This window comes from Ascaphus truei, chromosome 2 (assembly GCF_040206685.1).
Source record: "Ascaphus truei isolate aAscTru1 chromosome 2, aAscTru1.hap1, whole genome shotgun sequence".
Classification (NCBI taxonomy): Eukaryota; Metazoa; Chordata; class Amphibia; order Anura; family Ascaphidae; genus Ascaphus; species Ascaphus truei.
Window position 1 is genome coordinate 203,784,426 of NC_134484.1, and position 17,644 is coordinate 203,802,069.

The 17,644-nt window shown below is 44.0% G+C and overlaps 1 protein-coding gene across 1 annotated transcript in view; it reads left to right on the plus strand.

Moving 5' to 3' along the window:
* PHLPP1 (PH domain and leucine rich repeat protein phosphatase 1) overlaps positions 1-17,644 on the plus strand; it is a 134,662-nt gene that overhangs the window by 41,167 nt on the left and 75,851 nt on the right. Inside the window, exons 2-3 of the mRNA XM_075585857.1 lie at positions 8,857-9,053; positions 9,579-9,704. Of these exons, the coding sequence (XP_075441972.1) occupies positions 8,857-9,053; positions 9,579-9,704 (323 nt within the window). The remainder of the gene's footprint in view (positions 1-8,856; positions 9,054-9,578; positions 9,705-17,644) is intronic.

The following is a 17,644-nucleotide window of genomic DNA, read 5'->3' on the forward strand; positions in this document are numbered from 1 at the left end:
ATGTCTCCTTACCTATCGAACTCTCTTCCACTCAATACAGGCATACCCCGGTTTAAGGACACTCACTTTAAGTACACTCGCGAGTAAGGACATATCGCCCAATAGGCAAAAAGGAGCTCGTGCATGCACCTGTCAGCACATCCTGAGCAGCAATACCTCTTCCCTACCTGCACCGAAGCTGTGCGCAAGCGGGGAGACTATAGAGCCTGTTACAAATGCGTTATTTATACCAGTTATGCACGTATATGACTCTTACAGTACATGCATCGATAAGTGGAAAAAAGGTAGTGCTTCACTTTAAGTACATTTTCACTTTACATACATGCTCTGGACCCATTGCGTACGTTAAAGCTGCAGTTCAAGCAATATCCTGCATGTGTGTTTTTTTTAATAAATCAGTTCTCTAGTAAGAAAAAATACTTTTAGCATTTTCTGTTTAAAAAAAAAACAACTTTGAAAGACCAATTTTCTTGTATTCTATTTTTAAAAGCATGCTTGTTGCTATAGCAACCATTTACATTCCCCATATTTAAAGATGTCGCCAAACTTTGCCGATCAATAGACGGAGAACGAATTGACCGGCAGCTATGCAGTTTTTTAGGCAAGTAGAGATTGCACACATGAAACTATTGAAGAAAAAAAAAAAAAACCTAAATACCCAAAGAACTGGGAACCAGGGGAGGAATACGATTCCCAGCTTGGTCAGATATGTTCTAAAAACTGGAGGAAACCCCTCCTTCCCCCCCCCTTTCTTCCTCTCTCTTTTTTCCGACCCCACACTCACTGGGCCACGGTGTAGTCCAGGGGTCCCACCCCTCTGGGCGAAGCATTTCTCTCTCCTTTTTTTTCATTATACTCAAAAACATTAAGTTGGTATTAGGCTGATTATTGTTTATTATATGCTTGTAATCTGTCGATTTCACCTAATAAAAATGTTTGGAAAAAAAAACGGGAGCTGGAACTGCAGCTTTAATGCGGAGTATATCAGTATACATCGACCATCTTCACTTTCCACATTCAAAGCCCAGCTGAAAATCTGCCTCTTAGCAGAAGCATCTTATTACGTTACCGACGCCTCTGCTACAAACTCCACATGCACGTGACCTCTGTCTGCACTTGTAATGATGGACCTGTGCTCCTCGTCTGTAAGCCGGCTCCCAGCATACCACGTACAGAGTAAGCTCTTTGGGTCAGGGTCTCTCTTTAACATGTTGTAATTTATTGAGAGAATATGTTATATCTATGGCTCTAGGCCCCAAGTCACACTGAATAAAAGGATATAAGCAGCCAGATGGAAGGTGATGTCCACTGGGGCTCTCCTCGTGTTATCATTTATTCACTTACCTGTTGCATTTATCCCCATTATCATTTATTTGCCTCCTATTGTAATGTTGTAAAGCACTGCGTACATGGTGGTCGCCATATAAATATCATTGTACATACAAAGCGGCAGTCTGCGTTGATCACCGTTTAAAAGAAAAATTAATCTGAAGCGTTTAATATATGATGTGTCCGGGAGGGGAAAATGAAGCAGATGCTAAAAATGAAGGAAATCATGATTTTTATCACAAAAGAAATGAAACAAAATCTAGGATATGCACAGGGAACAAGATCCTAACATATTATACAGGCATACCCCAGTTTAAGGACACTCACTTTAAGTACACTCGTGAGTAACCCAAATGCATAATGCATATTATATTGCTTTGCAATGCGTTGCAATCCCCGCAGTCGGGAAAGGGGACAAGCATTTGCATGCGTACTACCGTAAATGTTATTTCCCTGCTATATACTAATTCATGGATTGTGGTTTTGTGTATTATTTGATGTATAGTAATCTAACTTTTAACCAGTAGGCAGAGTCTCATTCACCCTTCCAGCAATGTATGTGCTTTGCTATCATAGGGTGGAAGCTGGTTTCATGTTGCAATGAGTTATTGGACAGATCTTCTGACGTCATGGGATGCAAAACTGGCGTCTCCACCGGATGTGTAGGGGGTGTTTTGGGATCTGGTCCCTGTGATCTTGGGCAAGTCACTATCTCCCTGTGTCTCAGCCATCAAAGTTGGATTCTTAGCAGCCCTGTCAAGTGTTACGGTATTTGTCTCCGACATTAGAACTGTACTGTACGGTCTCAAGCTGGCTGGAGAGCCGGAGAGACACCATCCCGTATGTCCTCACTACGCCCCTTTATGGCAGTACACTGCCCACATAACCGATACAGATCCTGTGGAGGAGAGGAGGGGTTTCATGGAGGTCTCGCCTGTCTGAGGCCCAGTCTCATGCTCCAGAGTGGAGCTCCCTTGATAGCTGTGCATAAGAGAGCAGTAACCTCTGAGCACTGGCTGGGAACTGTTCTCTAACAATGTATATACCAGGAATCTTTCTTTGGATCGATATTTGGACCCCCAAACCCAAATCAAAGATCAGGGCTTTTTGTGTTTTTGGGGGGGGGGGGGAGGGGGGGAAGGTCACCGAGCATTAGGAGGACTATAGATTTTTATGTTCAGACTGAGAGCTCTTTAGAGATTTCACAGCCACGGGCAAAAGAAAAAAAAATGTCCCCCCCACCAAATATTACATGGCATAAAATGCTTTTTTGCCCCCGCCCACCCTTTCACTGGTTGTTAGCTTGTTTTTACAAGCAGAAGTGCTCATCAATGCAGAGCTAAAGTGGCCCCCACAGACCCTGCTCCCAGCCTCCAATTGCTGCTCTGATTTTGAAGTAGCTTGTTTTTCGTTTGATCTGAGGCTAATGAAGCACATAAAAAGGAAGCCCCCTTGTGCTGAAGCCCGGGCTCTTTTGCTAATGGGACTAATCCATTTGGACAAGTAGCATTGAACTTCTGAATGGCTTGTTAGAGGATGCTTGAGTAAGTCTGGTAGTCAAAAACAACAACCTTTGTACTGCCATCCCAGTGGCCTCATTGCAGATGAACAAGTAGCTGGATTCTGCTCTGGGAGGGCGTGAGAGTGTGTGCACTGAGGCCAGGCCAAGTGGAGGAGACGCATTTTGGGAAGGTTGGGATGGTGTTTAGCTTGTGGGAATGAATGAATGGCACCGAGGGGAGGGAGAGGAAATGCAGCGGACCTGTTGTACAGTATGTTGCCAGAAGTAGTTTTAACAGGTAGTGTCATGCCTCCTTTCCATACACTCGCGTTGTAAGGTTCCTTAAAGTTTGTGTATGTTGTATATTTTGAAGTCTCTTTTCTTCATCCATGTTCACTGGGGCTTATAATTTATTTATAATACATTGTACAATTTGGTCTGAGTTTATTTTTCTTCTATGTATTTCACTATGGTAACATACCTTAATTCTAGATAATATTTTTTTTATATTGTATGCAGTTTGACGCTGCTGGTTTTAAACTGGGAAATCCTGTGATGTTGGTTTCTGGTTAAATTTCCCACACTATCCTTCGGGGGGGTTGGTGTTGGGTGTAAAATTCCTCCCCTTCCCCCCCCTATTTTATCTTTTACCATTTTGCCACCAGCAGCTACCGTTTTATATGCCGGGGTATCCACTGTCAAAGTAGGCAGGTAAATGGAAATTATACGTGCGCCGTCAATATTCACCCCCCACAAGTGTCACACATCCGGAGCAATAAGGATATACAGTGGTGTGAAAAAGAAAGTACACCCTCTTTGAATTCTATGGTTTTACATATCGGGACATAATAACAATCATCTGTTCCTTAGCAGGTCTAAAAATTAGGTAAATACAACCTCAGAGGAACAACAACACATGACATTATTACACCGTGTCATGATTTATTTAACAAAAATAAAGCCAAAATGGAGAAGCCATGTGGGAAAAACTAAGTATACCTTATGATTCAATAGCTTGTAGAACCACCTTTAGCAGCAATAACTCGAAGTAATCGTTTGCTGTATGACTTTCTCTCACATCGTTGTTGAGGAATTTGGGCCCACTCTTTTTTTTTTTTTTTTTTTTTTAACACAACGTTGCTTCAGTTCATTGAGGTTTGTAGGCATTTGTTTATGCAAAGCTCTCTTAAGGTCCCACCACAGCATTTCAATCGGGTTGAGGTCTGGACTTTGACTTGGCCATTGCAACACCTTGATTCTTTTCTTCTTCAGCCATTCTGTTGTAGATTTGCTGGTGTGCTTGGGATCATTGTCCTGTTGCATGACCCAATTTCGGCCAACCTTTAGTTATCAGACAGATGGCCTCACATTTGACTCTAGAATACTTTGGTATATAGAGGAGTTCAAGGTCGACTCAATGACTGCAAGGTTCCCAGGTCCTGTGACTGCTAAATAAGCCCAAATCACCCCATCGCCATGCTTGATAGTTGGTATGAGGTGTTTGTGCTGATATGCTGTTTGGTTTTCGCCAAACGTGGCGCTGTGCATTATGGCCAAACATCTCCACTTTGGTCTCATCTGTCCAAAGGACATTGTTCCAGAAGTATTGTGGTTTGTTCAGATGCAACTTTGCAAACCTAAGGCCGCACTTATAGTGACAGCAACGCGACGTCGCCCGAAAACAAATACATTGCTGCCGCCGCGTGCGCTTATAGGGCACGCGACGAACGACGTCGCCGTCTCGAAAACCTGAAGCCGGCAAAATGAGATTTTTTTCAAGGACGTGACGGCCCTTGAACAAATCAAATTGCCGGAATCCCACGACCCGGCCGCCCGGCGAAACATAACTTTTGCCGGTGGCGACGGCGACTGGTGACGTCACCCGTCGCCAACGACGGCACTATAGACATGGCCTTAGCCGTGCTGCCATGTTCTTTTTAGAGAGAGGCAACCCTTCCAAACAAACCATACTTGTTCAGTCTTTTTCTAATTGCTCTGTCATGAACTTTAACATTTAACATGCTAACTGAGGCCTGTAGAGTCTCAGATGTAACTCTTAGTTTTTTTGCAGTTTCTCTGAGCATTGCACGGTCTGACCTTGGGGTGAATTTGCTGGGATGTCCACTCCTGCGAAGGTTGGCAACTGTCTTGAATGTTTTCCACTTTTGAATAATCTTTCTCACTGTAGAATGATGGACTTTAAATTGTTTGGAAATGGCTTTATAATCCTTCCCAGATTGATGGGCAGCAACAATTTATTCTCCAAGATCATTGCTGATGTCTTTCCTCCTTGGCATTGTGTTAACACACACCTAAATGCTCCTGACCAGCAAACTGCTAAAACTTCGGCTTTTATAGAGGTGGTCACACGTGCTGATCAATTAATCAAGGGCATTTGATTAGCAGCACCTGTCTGCTCCTTAGCATCTTAATTCCTATGGAAGCAGTAAGGGTGTACTTAGTTTTTCACACACAGCTTCTCCATTTTGGCTTTATTTTTGTTAAATCATGACACGGTGTAATATGTCATGTGTTGTTGTTCATCTGAGCTTGTATTTACCTAATTGGTAGACCTGCTAAGGAACAGATGATTATTATTATGTCCTGATATGTAAAACCATAGAATTAAGAGGGTGTACTTTCTTTCACACAACTGTATGTTAAGTTAATGTATTCTAGTATATAGCTTTGAGAAAACAAGGAAGGTCTGTGTTACGTGGAAATTCAGATGGCTCTTAATAATTAATATGGAAGATATAGACCTTACCACCAAATTCGTTCTTGGCTGACACTTATTAAACGTTCTGCTTCCTTCCTTCTTTTTTTTTTTTTTTTTTTTTTAAGGCCCAGAACATTATATAAATGATAAATATTATACAAGGTCACCTGTGTGTAATTTGCTGATAATTGTGGTTCACTTTGTATCTATTCACGTGTAGTGGATTTTCATGGGTATTGGGCATCCCAGTCTGCAATCGTCACTACTCAATGTAGCTATTGGTTTTTGACATAGTCGGCAAACCACTTCTCGGACACAATTTCTGTCCCACACACCAGTTATAGTAGATATAACTTTTAATATTGATCGTGTCAGGATCTGAGGAACATTTGTGTGTTTTTGTGGAGTTCCCCCTTCCTCCACCGACTTATCACTTTCTTTTAATCCTTTCCTTGAATATTTCGAGGGCTTTGTTGCGCAGTGAGTCACTACAGGGAGTTGGCGATCTTCCACAAATCATTGAGTTGGTGCCCAATGATCTGCTTAAGGTTGATTGCTGCAGCTTACTGAAACTTCTATGTTTTCCTTCAGAAAGTACACGCAGCAAGCCCGTTAGTAAATGTGAGGTTTCAAGGCACGTTCCCTGCTTTTTTCTTTCTAGCATTGATGTCTTATCTTTGATCAGCTGTGCAAGGCAGTTTATTTACCATGCTAAATTAGCAGCATATGCCGTACAGATGTGAGTTTTGCAAGTGCTGTGTTTTAGGTGCATAGGTGCTTTGCATGAAGTCTCTTGCATTGGTATGATTGAGTGCTGAAAGGATGTACATTAACTCATTAAGAAGGTAAGCCAATATCGGCCATATTATCACATCTGGAATAGCGCAGACTCTCTTGGACCGTTTCTTCATATGTTCCTGTATCCACCAGAGAGCCGTTTATTAACCATTCTATGAAGAGCTGCAGCACAGTCCCTGTATACAACTTCAAGTTCGTTAACACATCACACGACCAAGTGTGGTAAAGATATGAGCCCACATTTTAGAAAGGGTGTAGCGTTTAGTCTCCTTTAAAAGTCAGCGTGGGTTCAGCAGGGTTCATGTTTTTGTTCTGCTGCTAGGGCAGTAATAGCTGCACTTTCGTATGTTCCTGGCTCTTCCTGATCGCTGGGCACTGAGCCCATCGGAGCATAGGCTGAAGTTCAGCCTTGTTTGCTCATCTACTGTACGCTGCTAAAGATTGCACGGTTGTTTCATCGCTTTGCGATGTGTTGCAGGCTCGTCTGCTAGCAAAGGGGTTAATGTGCTTTTACTGTGTTGCTTTACCAATCAAATTGGGTAATAATTTTGCTTTGTAATTTCAAACCGTATTAACGAAGGCTGCGTGCAAACCTACAATTTGGATGTAGGAAATAATACCGGTTGTTACATGGCTCTGTGTGTACGTAGCACTTCACCTTGAATGTTGCTGGCATTGTGAGTCCCATTTCCATATACAGTAGCTTACAATTCAATGATGAATATCTGGCGTATGTATATTGTATAAAAGGGGGGGAAAGCTTTAATGGAACATATATTGATGGCCCTGAATTCAGATTTGTAACCATGTTGGAGGAAATGTAAATGATGACATTAATGTTGTAAAAAGTCAAACACCTTTGTACCAGTTGTTGTGGTTTCCAAAAGAAGAACGTTTTTGCAAAGAAGCTGTTTCTGTCTGCACCCCAAATCTGCTCGCTGGTGTTTGTGTAACCTGCACACACTGAGTAACTGCACGTGTCATTGCTGCAGAGCCCTAACTAGACATACAGTATCACTATTGCTCTTTCAACCCTTGGCTGATGGACTGGATTTTATGGCACATGGAGAAATGTAATGTTGGCACTTTCAGAGGTTGCACCACAGACCTCGCGTGTTAATCAATTGCTGGCATAGGTATGTCTTGTACAGTGGACATTCTGTATCATGCTGCTGTGTGAGACTTGACATATCAATTTCTCCTGTGGGAGAGCGATGGGGTCTTATTCTGGGAAGCAGTGGACTCACAAGTTGTATAAACAGTTGTATAAACCAGGGGAGCGCAAACTTTTGCAGCTGCGCCCCCCTGCCTACCCTCCGCTGGTGCTTGCGCAGCCTGCCTTACCTTGATGCGGCGTCATGTGACCCGCAGAGTCAAGGTAAGTAATACCTTGCAGAGGCCTCACACGATCCCCCGATATTTCATTCTAATGCCTCTGGGAAGAGCGCGGGGCCCGTGCAACGGCCCGTGCCCCCCCCCCCCCCAGAAATCTCCCGCCCCCCACTTTGCGCACCGCTGGTATAAACTATTGACAACAAGGGTGCTTGAAATAGTGTTTGAGTTTCAATGAGTGTTCACAGGGGCAGCTAATCAGAGTTTGACTTCCACTCACTTTAATGCAGCAATACTACATTTCTCTCTCCTACATTATTACCTAAACTGGCAATCGTTTGGTGCTCCTGTTATAAATCTGTCAAGATACTGATTGTGTGCCTAACGAAATGGCCGCCTTCTAACTTTGTGCTGCAGTCTGTGAAATGCTGCAGCTGATATGTAACATTATATTACCAAGTGTAACACATTATTGTTACAGCTTTCAGAGTAATACACAGTCTGCTGTTTGGAACACAGCAGCAGATATGTTTGTGATACTTTGCTGCCAAAGGGCAGTGCTTCCCTCCCCCCCCCCAAAAGGTGTGTCGGAGCCTGTTTCAAAAGAGGAAGTGGATAGGACTTTCTAAATGGTTATGGTAGCAACCAAAGAATGATCAGTACATTAATAAAAGATCATTAAAAATTGCATTAGGAATCTTATTATAAAAAAAATGCAGACCGCACTATCCAATACTACAGAACAAATGTATTTAAAAATAAATAGAGCAGTTGGTGCGCACAATCCTTTTTTTATTATTATTTTTTTTTATTCAGCCCGTTCCAGTCTGGGTGACTGGGTAATTCCTAGCGCCTTCTCATTATGCACAAGTGAAAACCTTCCATGTTCTGGGTATTAGCCAGTGTGCTCTGGGTATCTGTACCTTAAGTATGTACACTTGGTAAATGCTTATACTGTAGCTTTTGTACTTGGACTTTCCTCTGAGGTTACATTTTTACAGCTTGCAATGAGCATAGGATAGGTGAAAACCTATCCTTCTACTACACAGATATTTTAAGGGCCGTGTAGCATTTATAAGAGGCTACATTATTGTATTGATGAGCAAGGAAAGTCTGGGATTGAGGCAGTGATTTATTCAATGCACTAATTTTTTGCTTCATTGTGTTTGTGTTTCAGGAAAGCCTAACGGGACCGGTATCTCCGAACGGACGCAGCTCTCGGGAACATACAACGTTCGGAAGGGGAAAATGCAGCTGCCCGTCAACCGATGGACAAGGCGGCAAGTTATTTTGTGTGGGACCTGCCTTATTGTATCATCAGTGAAGGAAAGCCAGACCGGGAAGATGCACGTTCTCCCTCTAATTGGTGGGAAAGTACGTTTGCCAGACTTCTGCGTTCATCTGTCTTTTGATTGGTGTAGATTTGGTCTTACATTTGCTAAGCTGTAGCACATTAGTGCCACAATGACAGACGCGCTCCGTCACCCCCCTCCCGGCCACACGCGGAGCATTTTGCCTTGCTGCCCCCCCCATATGAAGTGACCCAGTGCTGACTGACCTTTCTGAGAATAGGTTAACAAAACACAAAACCCCAGCAAGCTCTTTTTGGGAACCCCTGAGCCCCCACAAAATATATATATGTATATAAGTGTCAAAAAGGAGTGTTATTGAGCGTGGCATATGTATACGACAGAGAAGCCCAATGCTACATCCAACATAACAGAAACACACAGTAAAATACTAATATATTCATTTAGTTTAACCCTTTGGCCAAAGCGTTGTACGCTTGCGAGTCACGACAAGGCAGACCCTGTTCGCAAGTCCTAACACTACCAGACCTTTCTGACAGATATACACTATGTTGTATGCTAAGCGAGATGCTTGTTTTCTGACCTGTAGGTGGAAGAGGTGAAAAAGCACCAGCACTGCTTGGCATTCAGCTCCTCTGGACCTCAGAGTCAGACCTACTACATTTGCGTTGACACATTCACAGACTACTTGAGGTGGCTTCGACAGGCTTCAAAGGTAAGAGTGTTTTTATTGAAGTGGTCCTCACGGCATGCTGGGAGCAGGGCTGCCGACAAGGGGGGTGTGGGGGGGGGGAGTGCAGGGACAAGTGTCCCGGACCCGGTGGCTGCCGAGGGTTGGGCAGGCTGGAAGTTGGGCCCGGCACACACACACACACCACCACTCCCCCCCCCCCCCCCACACCCTCAGTGCACACATCACCACCCCACCCACCGCATTCCATCCACCCCACTGAAAAAGAAAGGCACAAAATGCTGGCGGACCAGCTTTAAGGCCAAAAACAGTGACACTGTCTTCATTTCAGGTTTTTTTTTTCCTCACAAAAACTTTTATTATACATTTGATTCACTGACTCATTAAATTTGCATTGCCCGGCAGCTACCAGGAAACACTTGCTGGCTTCAAAGGCCCATAAAATAACTTTCCTTTCGTCCTCTTGCAGTAAAGCTGCGGAGCGTAACAGGCGCACAACACAATAGTCTTCTTATTCTTAAATGTACCTCCCGATCTACAGAGTCTTGGCTGGAAGCAGCTCTTGGCCAACTCTTTGCGTCTCTTTTGAAGCCAGCAGCATTACTGTGATTGTGCATCTCCTGTCTCCTCTTCTCCCCCCCTTCTCACTTCCGACAGCCCAGTTTGTCATACCTTCTTCCAATGGGAGCGCCAGGCAGCTGAACTCTGGGGCAGCAGCTCAATAATGTCGCACAAATAAACAGACAGTGAAATAAACGAACGCCTGTTCTTTTAATAAGCTATTAGATATGGGCAGCATGTCAGTTATTTTATATTTACTTGTGCTTTTGAACTCCTCCAAATCGCCCATTGCTCTTCTTGAATACTAGTGAGGTTACTTGAGGCCAGGGAAAGAGCACGCCAAGAAAATCCATCACTGCAGGGCTGCGTATGTGCGTATGTGTGTTTATTTCTTTATTTTTTTTTATGTGTATATATGCGCCTGCGCGCGGTTGTGTATCTTTGAAGTGCTCAAAATGTTTTACTTGCCTGCACTGGTCCACTGCAGGGAGCCTCTTGTACACTGCTGGGGCCTGGACAGGAAACGCTGTCGCTGTTACAGAACCTCTTCGGAAGCAGAGCTGTTGATCACCGTTCTACTTTCTGAAGCCCTGCTCTCTAATGCATTGTAGCTATGCATTGTGGGGCGTGTCTTCGTTAAGCAGAGCTGGGATCGGAAGCAATGCTCAGAGAGGTTATGCAGCAGCCACAGACTTTCAGCTTCCAAAGTGACCACTGCATAGTTCCATTCCAGTTTTAGGTTTAATTGGGGGGGGATGGGAAATATTTGGGATAACACTACCGACTGATTATCTTGTACAGCTGGTTGTAGAATACAACTTCTGGGGCATTTGCATGAAGTATCATGGTAACATGTCTAACTGTACCATTACCTCCCGTGATGGAGGATGTACCTACAATGTACTTTGTATTTAGGTGCAATGTGCAAACAGATGGGACATGACAAAAAGCAATTGACATTTTTGAACCGGAGCACTCCTCTGTCCCTAATGTGAACATGCTGCAGCCTATAGTGTGATGAGAAGTCCTTGTAAGGCCATAAACCTCTTCAGTGCGAAAGGCCAGCAATGCCCTAGCACTTTTAGGTCCTAATAGTGTTCCTGTGCTTAAATACAGGAAAGTATAGTGCTTATAAACTTTATTTTTTATTTTTAAACACCACCTTTGTTTGTTATATTAAGGCTATAAGGACAGAATTGGGAATGCTGTTTTGAAACCAGACATGGTACTTTATTATTATTTTTTCAACATTTTTTTAAAAGTGTAAGTAATGCAAAGTTCCATCAACATTCAGGCATGGGACAGGGCTATAACAAACCAGAATGAACGATCACTCGCCCTGTCTGACACAATTCAGCTAGAGGTGCTATATGATCCTGCACCCGCACCGCAAGATGCATACAACTATACAAGAACCAAACTGGATCAGCACTCAAAAATAATAATGCAAGACTTGCGTTTTCCTTTTGGTCTCGCCAAGATTCTTCTTTAATGTATCAAAAAAGCAGCAATACAGAAAAAATATCACACGGAAAGGAAACGTTGGCAGACACACTGTGTGCACAGTAGAGCAATGTTTCAAGGCCCCCTGGCCCCTTGGTCAGGCTTCATATTTAATGCATTAAAGAAAACTTGGTGAAACTAAATGCAAAAGGCAAGTTCATTATTATTATTTTTTTGTGCTGATCCAGTTTGTTTTTTGAAGTGAAGCTTCTTTGCACCCCTTACCTAATTCTCATAGGACTAAAACTCCATAATGGAGATGAAAAATGCGCCACGATCGGGCGCGTGAACAATCGCGCACGAGCACACCCGCCGGCACAAAATTCTCACAGCACTTTAAGTCCTTGATGAAGACGAAAAAGCGATCAGGTGCGCGCTCGCCCCCGCTGGCAAACAGGTCACACAGCACTCAGTCGTTCGTGCTGATGAAAATGCGATCAGGCAAGCAGAACAGTTACTTTTATAAGCAAACCTGCCACAGTACCAGTACTTTTATAAGCAAACCTGCCACAGTACCAGTACTTTTATAAGCAAACCTGCCACAGTACCAGTACTTTTATAAGCAAACCTGCCACATGACCAGTACTTTTATAAGCAAACCTGCCACAGTACCAGTACTTTTATAAGCAAACCTGCCACAGTACCAGTACTTTTATAAGCAAACCTGCCACAGTACCAGTACTTTTATAAGCAAACCTGCCACAGTACCAGTACTTCTATAATGAGCAAAACGGTGCACACGTTATTACGCCTCATTTAGACATTATTCGCCGTCAGACTACTGGATTACAAGTGTGTTAGGCTGGAGAAAGAGATATGCGCGGCAGAAAGCATGTTACCCAACGGCCAACTTATCCTTGCCACCGTCATATACTTTTCTCCAAACGAAACAGTGGAGAATATCATCGACTTCATCCATGTGATTCTGCTACTATACTCTATTAACGGTGCAGCCTTATTGAAGAAAGATCATAAAATACCCATCATTTTAAGCGGCCACTGTCAGGATCGGGATATGAGGGGTTAATGGGATCTGTGTATATGTTGATCTGCATCCCCCTGCTTCAGCAGAATTGTCCCAGGTCTTAGATTTATTTCCCCAGCAGTCTGTTATATTCCTGTATGTGTATAAATCATGTCGAGAGGGAAAGGGTTAACCATATTGTGTATCTGTGGATCTGCATTTCCCCGCTTCAGCAGAATTAATAGCTATGTTATGTATTAACATGGAGGGAGGGGGAGAATTGTATTGTATCCCTGACAATGGATAAAGTGTAAAAAATTATAACTTTTGCTATATACATGCTACGAAGGTGAAATTTGGATATGTTTTCCTATGCAAAGAACACAGGTTGCATACATATCGTTAATCTGATTTATGACATGTGAAATATAGTTATGAGTTATCGCTGTTTTTACTATAACTTTGGATATGGGTTTGGAAGCTTGCCAAATGGCAGCTTTGATATGTAATTGTACAATCAAAGGAGGCTACTTGAAAGGCTATGTGAGGTGCTTTACTCCTCGGTCCCCTGTGGAGAAGTTAGCCAGAGGTGAGAAAAGACCTGGACATCAATGCAGGTGACTCGCCTCATTGCATATGCAGCCAGCTCTCACTGATGGATACTAAGGGCTGGGTCCCGCTGCGGCGCGCGCGGCCGCGTGAGCGCTGCTCACCATTTCCTTGTCGCCTCCCGAGCCGGTCCCAGTCCCTCCTCACTGCACAGCTGACTACTTGCTGTGACGCGTCAGCCAGCAGGGGATACACGAGGATCGTGTTCCCGTGCGGCGATACGTCACATGGTGCGCGAGGGAGCCAATCACAGACTGGCTCCCATGCCAGCTAGTGATGGCCAATGGGAGGACATCATTTTAAAACCAGGTAGAGGGAAAACTTCAAACTGACAAACAGCAGTTACAACACACACACACACACACACACACACACACACACACACACACACACACACACACACACACACACACACACACACACACACACACACACACACACCCTCCCATCCCCTTGGGCTGCTGCAGTGCTGTGAGCTCTATTGTTGTGCCCACTGTCATGGCTGCGCCCCCCCCCCCCGACCCGTTTGGCCAGGTCCCCCGCTCCCCCCCCCCCCGCTCGCAAAAATGCTCCCTACGGACCGCAAATAGCTTCAAGTGCCTCTCCACGCGCCGCCTGTCTGCAGTGCGGGCGCGTGGTCTGAGGCAGCGGGGCCTTAGCCTAACCATTGTGACCTGTTAAAGGTAACACCCTACATGAAAGGCCCCTGCCCAATAAGCATGTTTGAGGACAGGATGGCACCCAGTCCTCATGTCATATTTTTTTATAAATGGGCTGGCCAAGTAGGAACAGGGGAGGGGTGTATTAATGAGGGGCTGGGTAAACCCTGCTTCTCGTGTTACCTGTCAACCTGTGATTGGGACAATGTAATTGTTCACCAATAACTGACCTGCCATGTTAGGAATGGGGTCCTGCGTCTATATAATTGCTTGCACCCCTTATTCCTGTGCTTATCGTGACTGTAACAACTAAATGAGCTGCTATTCGGCTGAATATCTCATTATCCAACCCCAGTAAGTGTAAATATTTCTGTAATGTTATTTGCTTGATGTATTGTCTGTTCTGCTCATAAGAAATAAACTCATTCAGTTTACTATATCCTGATCTTGTTCAATCTGGCCCGGTTATTATATATATTGTCTGTTCTCTCGTGACAGCCACTTTAACATAAACTTTGACTCTGAAGAAGCACTGCCGCTCATTACATTCATGCAAGAAATATTCAGTTTAACGCTCAACACCAATCCAGCCATTCCAACTACGAGATCAGGTTCCACCATTGATGCAGTCTTTCAATGGCCTTTAGATACTTTACAATCCAAAATATATGGTTATCAAAAGCCAATTGTATCGTGTATTCCAACTGATACTAGGGACATTTCTGCAGAAAAATAAATTATACTCGTCTTTAATTCAATCAAAAACATCAAAATACAATTTCAGTGGCAAAACACAAATGTTTCAGTTAGAAAGCGCGTGCTTGGCACACACCCCGTCTATTTTTTTTTATTTTTTTTTGTATGGAACATGGTTATAACATTTCCATGTTATCACTGATAAGTGCTTAGTGTTACGAGGTGCTGCGTGTGACTTTCTATGCCCCAAGGTTTGTTTTTCTACGCAGACGGTAGAAGCCCTTTAAAAATGTTAGTAGAGCAGGCAAAAAATACCTTTCTCGGCCATTAGTCCTGTCTAAAGCCCAATACAGGAACGGCTTGTATACAGATGCCTGGTACTATTACGTGTGACCCGTCAAATAACAGCAGATATTGTCAGCTTGTGTTTATGCAGAGTACGGCCTGGTCAGATACCCAGCACCTGATGGGTAGGTATATGATGGGCATTGTAGTAGGCCACTAATTAACACTCCTCGCACAGAGTATGTGGCTGCAGGAACTATTAAGTTAATAAAATGTACTTATTCAGGGAGCTTGGACTGCCTGAGGCTATTTTACATTTTCGTGTTGAAGAGATTAAGTTTGAGAGTTGGCGGAGAGCCCGACTTCCGACTAAAACCTTGCATTGGAGCTATTCTTCTGACACAGTCTCTTGTCTCTCTTACTGACATCTGCATTTCACATTGTCCGTACTTGTTTGTGAATGACTTGGAGCTGGATACAGTGTAGCCGAGTCTCTTATCTTTGCTGATGACCCCATACTGTGTAGGTTTTTAAAATCGGAGGAGGGTCCCGTTTCCTTTTTGCAGAAGCACTTGGCTAAATTATGAGGACAGACCAGTAAATAGCAGCTGCCGTTTAATATAGGTGAATATTCTGGCAGTAATAATAATCGTGCTACTTCCAAACTTAATCGAATGACGTTGGGTCTACCTTAAATGGAGAAGAATGTAGGGTTGCATGTAAGTCACTTTAGCCACGGCACTGTTGGGCAGCACCTGCAAAGGCTTACAGGATATTATCATGCATGGATGGAAAGCTGCTGCAATGTTTCATGCAAACATCATGTGGCCCTTGCTGAAGCGATGCGGTTTGAGAAGTGTGCTACAGTGTGAACAGGATCGCATTGTTTGGTAAACTCCTCCTTTCATAAGATTATAATGATATGTTGTATTTGTTTGCTGCTTTTACCCTTGTTCGATCCCTCTGACTTCTCAGTCTACCCCCTCTCTGCTCACCACTTCCTCCTCTCACTGACGGCAGTTGTGTGCTCTTTGCTGCCAACAGGTTCCCTGTCCATCCTGCCACTTTTTCTATAAGTGGCAACAAGACGCCTTACCCAGCTGTACGGGGTTAAATGCTCAAGGGTACATCAGCCTGCGCAGCAACTGTGTGGAGCGGAATTGGGGTGTTTGGCTGCGGCCGCCATTGGGACACTTCGCCGCAGGGCAGCTCACCGCGGGACACTGCATTGCGTTGTCCGGTCCGCCACGCACCCTACCCAACAAGCCAAGCTAGGTCTGCCGCTCTGACAACTGCATGTTTAACTGTCCGGCGCAGGACCACTACACTGCCTACACAGGCCGCAACGCGCCATCTTTAAATGTCCCGCACGTCGGACTAGCACCTCTAGGCAGTGGAGCGGTCCCATGCTAAACATTTCAACATGCAGTTGACAGAGCGGGTGGTTGGGCTTGGCACACCTGGCTTGTCGGGTCGGGCGCAGGAGCAGACATAGTGGCGAGGTGTCCCTGCGGCAGAACGCCGGTTACGTTTTTGGTCGCGGTCAAACAGGCGAAACGTCCTAGACCAATGTAGAGGACCAAAATACCGTAGCATGTCTGCCCTAATCCTGGCACCTCTGATCGGGTACAACAGTCAATAATATATTGGATAACACAATGATGTTCCTAAATGCCAGCGTGCTGACCCCAATTCTGTGACCGTCTTTAGAAATGCGTATGTGATGTGCTTTACAAAATGAAACGACGATGAGCACACGGCTACCCTCACTCCAGCTGTGTGTACACAAGCTCCTCCGATTATTTTCGCGACGACCTTGGTTGCTAGATATCAGGATTATGTATAGTGCAATATCCTAGGCTGCACATCTGGAGAATAAGCATGTCTACATTACCGTCTTGGGACTCCTCTGACTTGGCCTATTTACGTGGAGGCAAGGTTTCTATCACTTGCAGGATCCCTGTTTTTGAAAGATCTTCAGAGAGCCTCCGATAACTAACTATAGCCCGTTTTCTCCCAAAATATACAGCCTTTAACCATATATTATCAAGCCGGTGGTCCATGTTAACAGGATCTTGAATGCGCTGCTTTGCTGCCCTCTCCAGCGCTGTAGGGATGAGTGGTATTCCCCCTATCAGCAGCTGATCAGAGATGAGCGTGTGTATGCCAGACCCTGCCGTGTTATCATTTAGAAATGTAATTCCAATTATGCTAATGAGGCCTGAAGAATGGGAAAAGCAGCAGTGAAGTGATGAGAAGTGCTGATTACTAAAGTGCCTCAGATTTGCCAGTTGTCTTCCATTATCTTATTAAAACAGCCAGAGGTTATCAGATAATAGAATAAATGGTTGCAATATTATTATTTTTTTTTGCTGCTACACTGTCTGATTTCGACTGACTTTTTACATGAAGTCACTGTTCTTAAGAGTACCTTGCGTGCAGCAGTTGATTTGTCTTAATAGATTTGGGGAATATTAAGTGCTTTTCATTCTGTACCAGCTCATTTATGCTTCTATTGATTTGTGTCTGGATGTTGTAATCCGTTTTAACAGTCTTGTTTAATTCCCCATAATCCCCTTTCTGCGCTTTGTTAATAGTATTATAATTTGAAGGCGTGTGACTTGGAACAATGCGACTAATTCTGTGTTTTGATTGGGCCTGATTGAGTAATCGGCATGATCATTCAT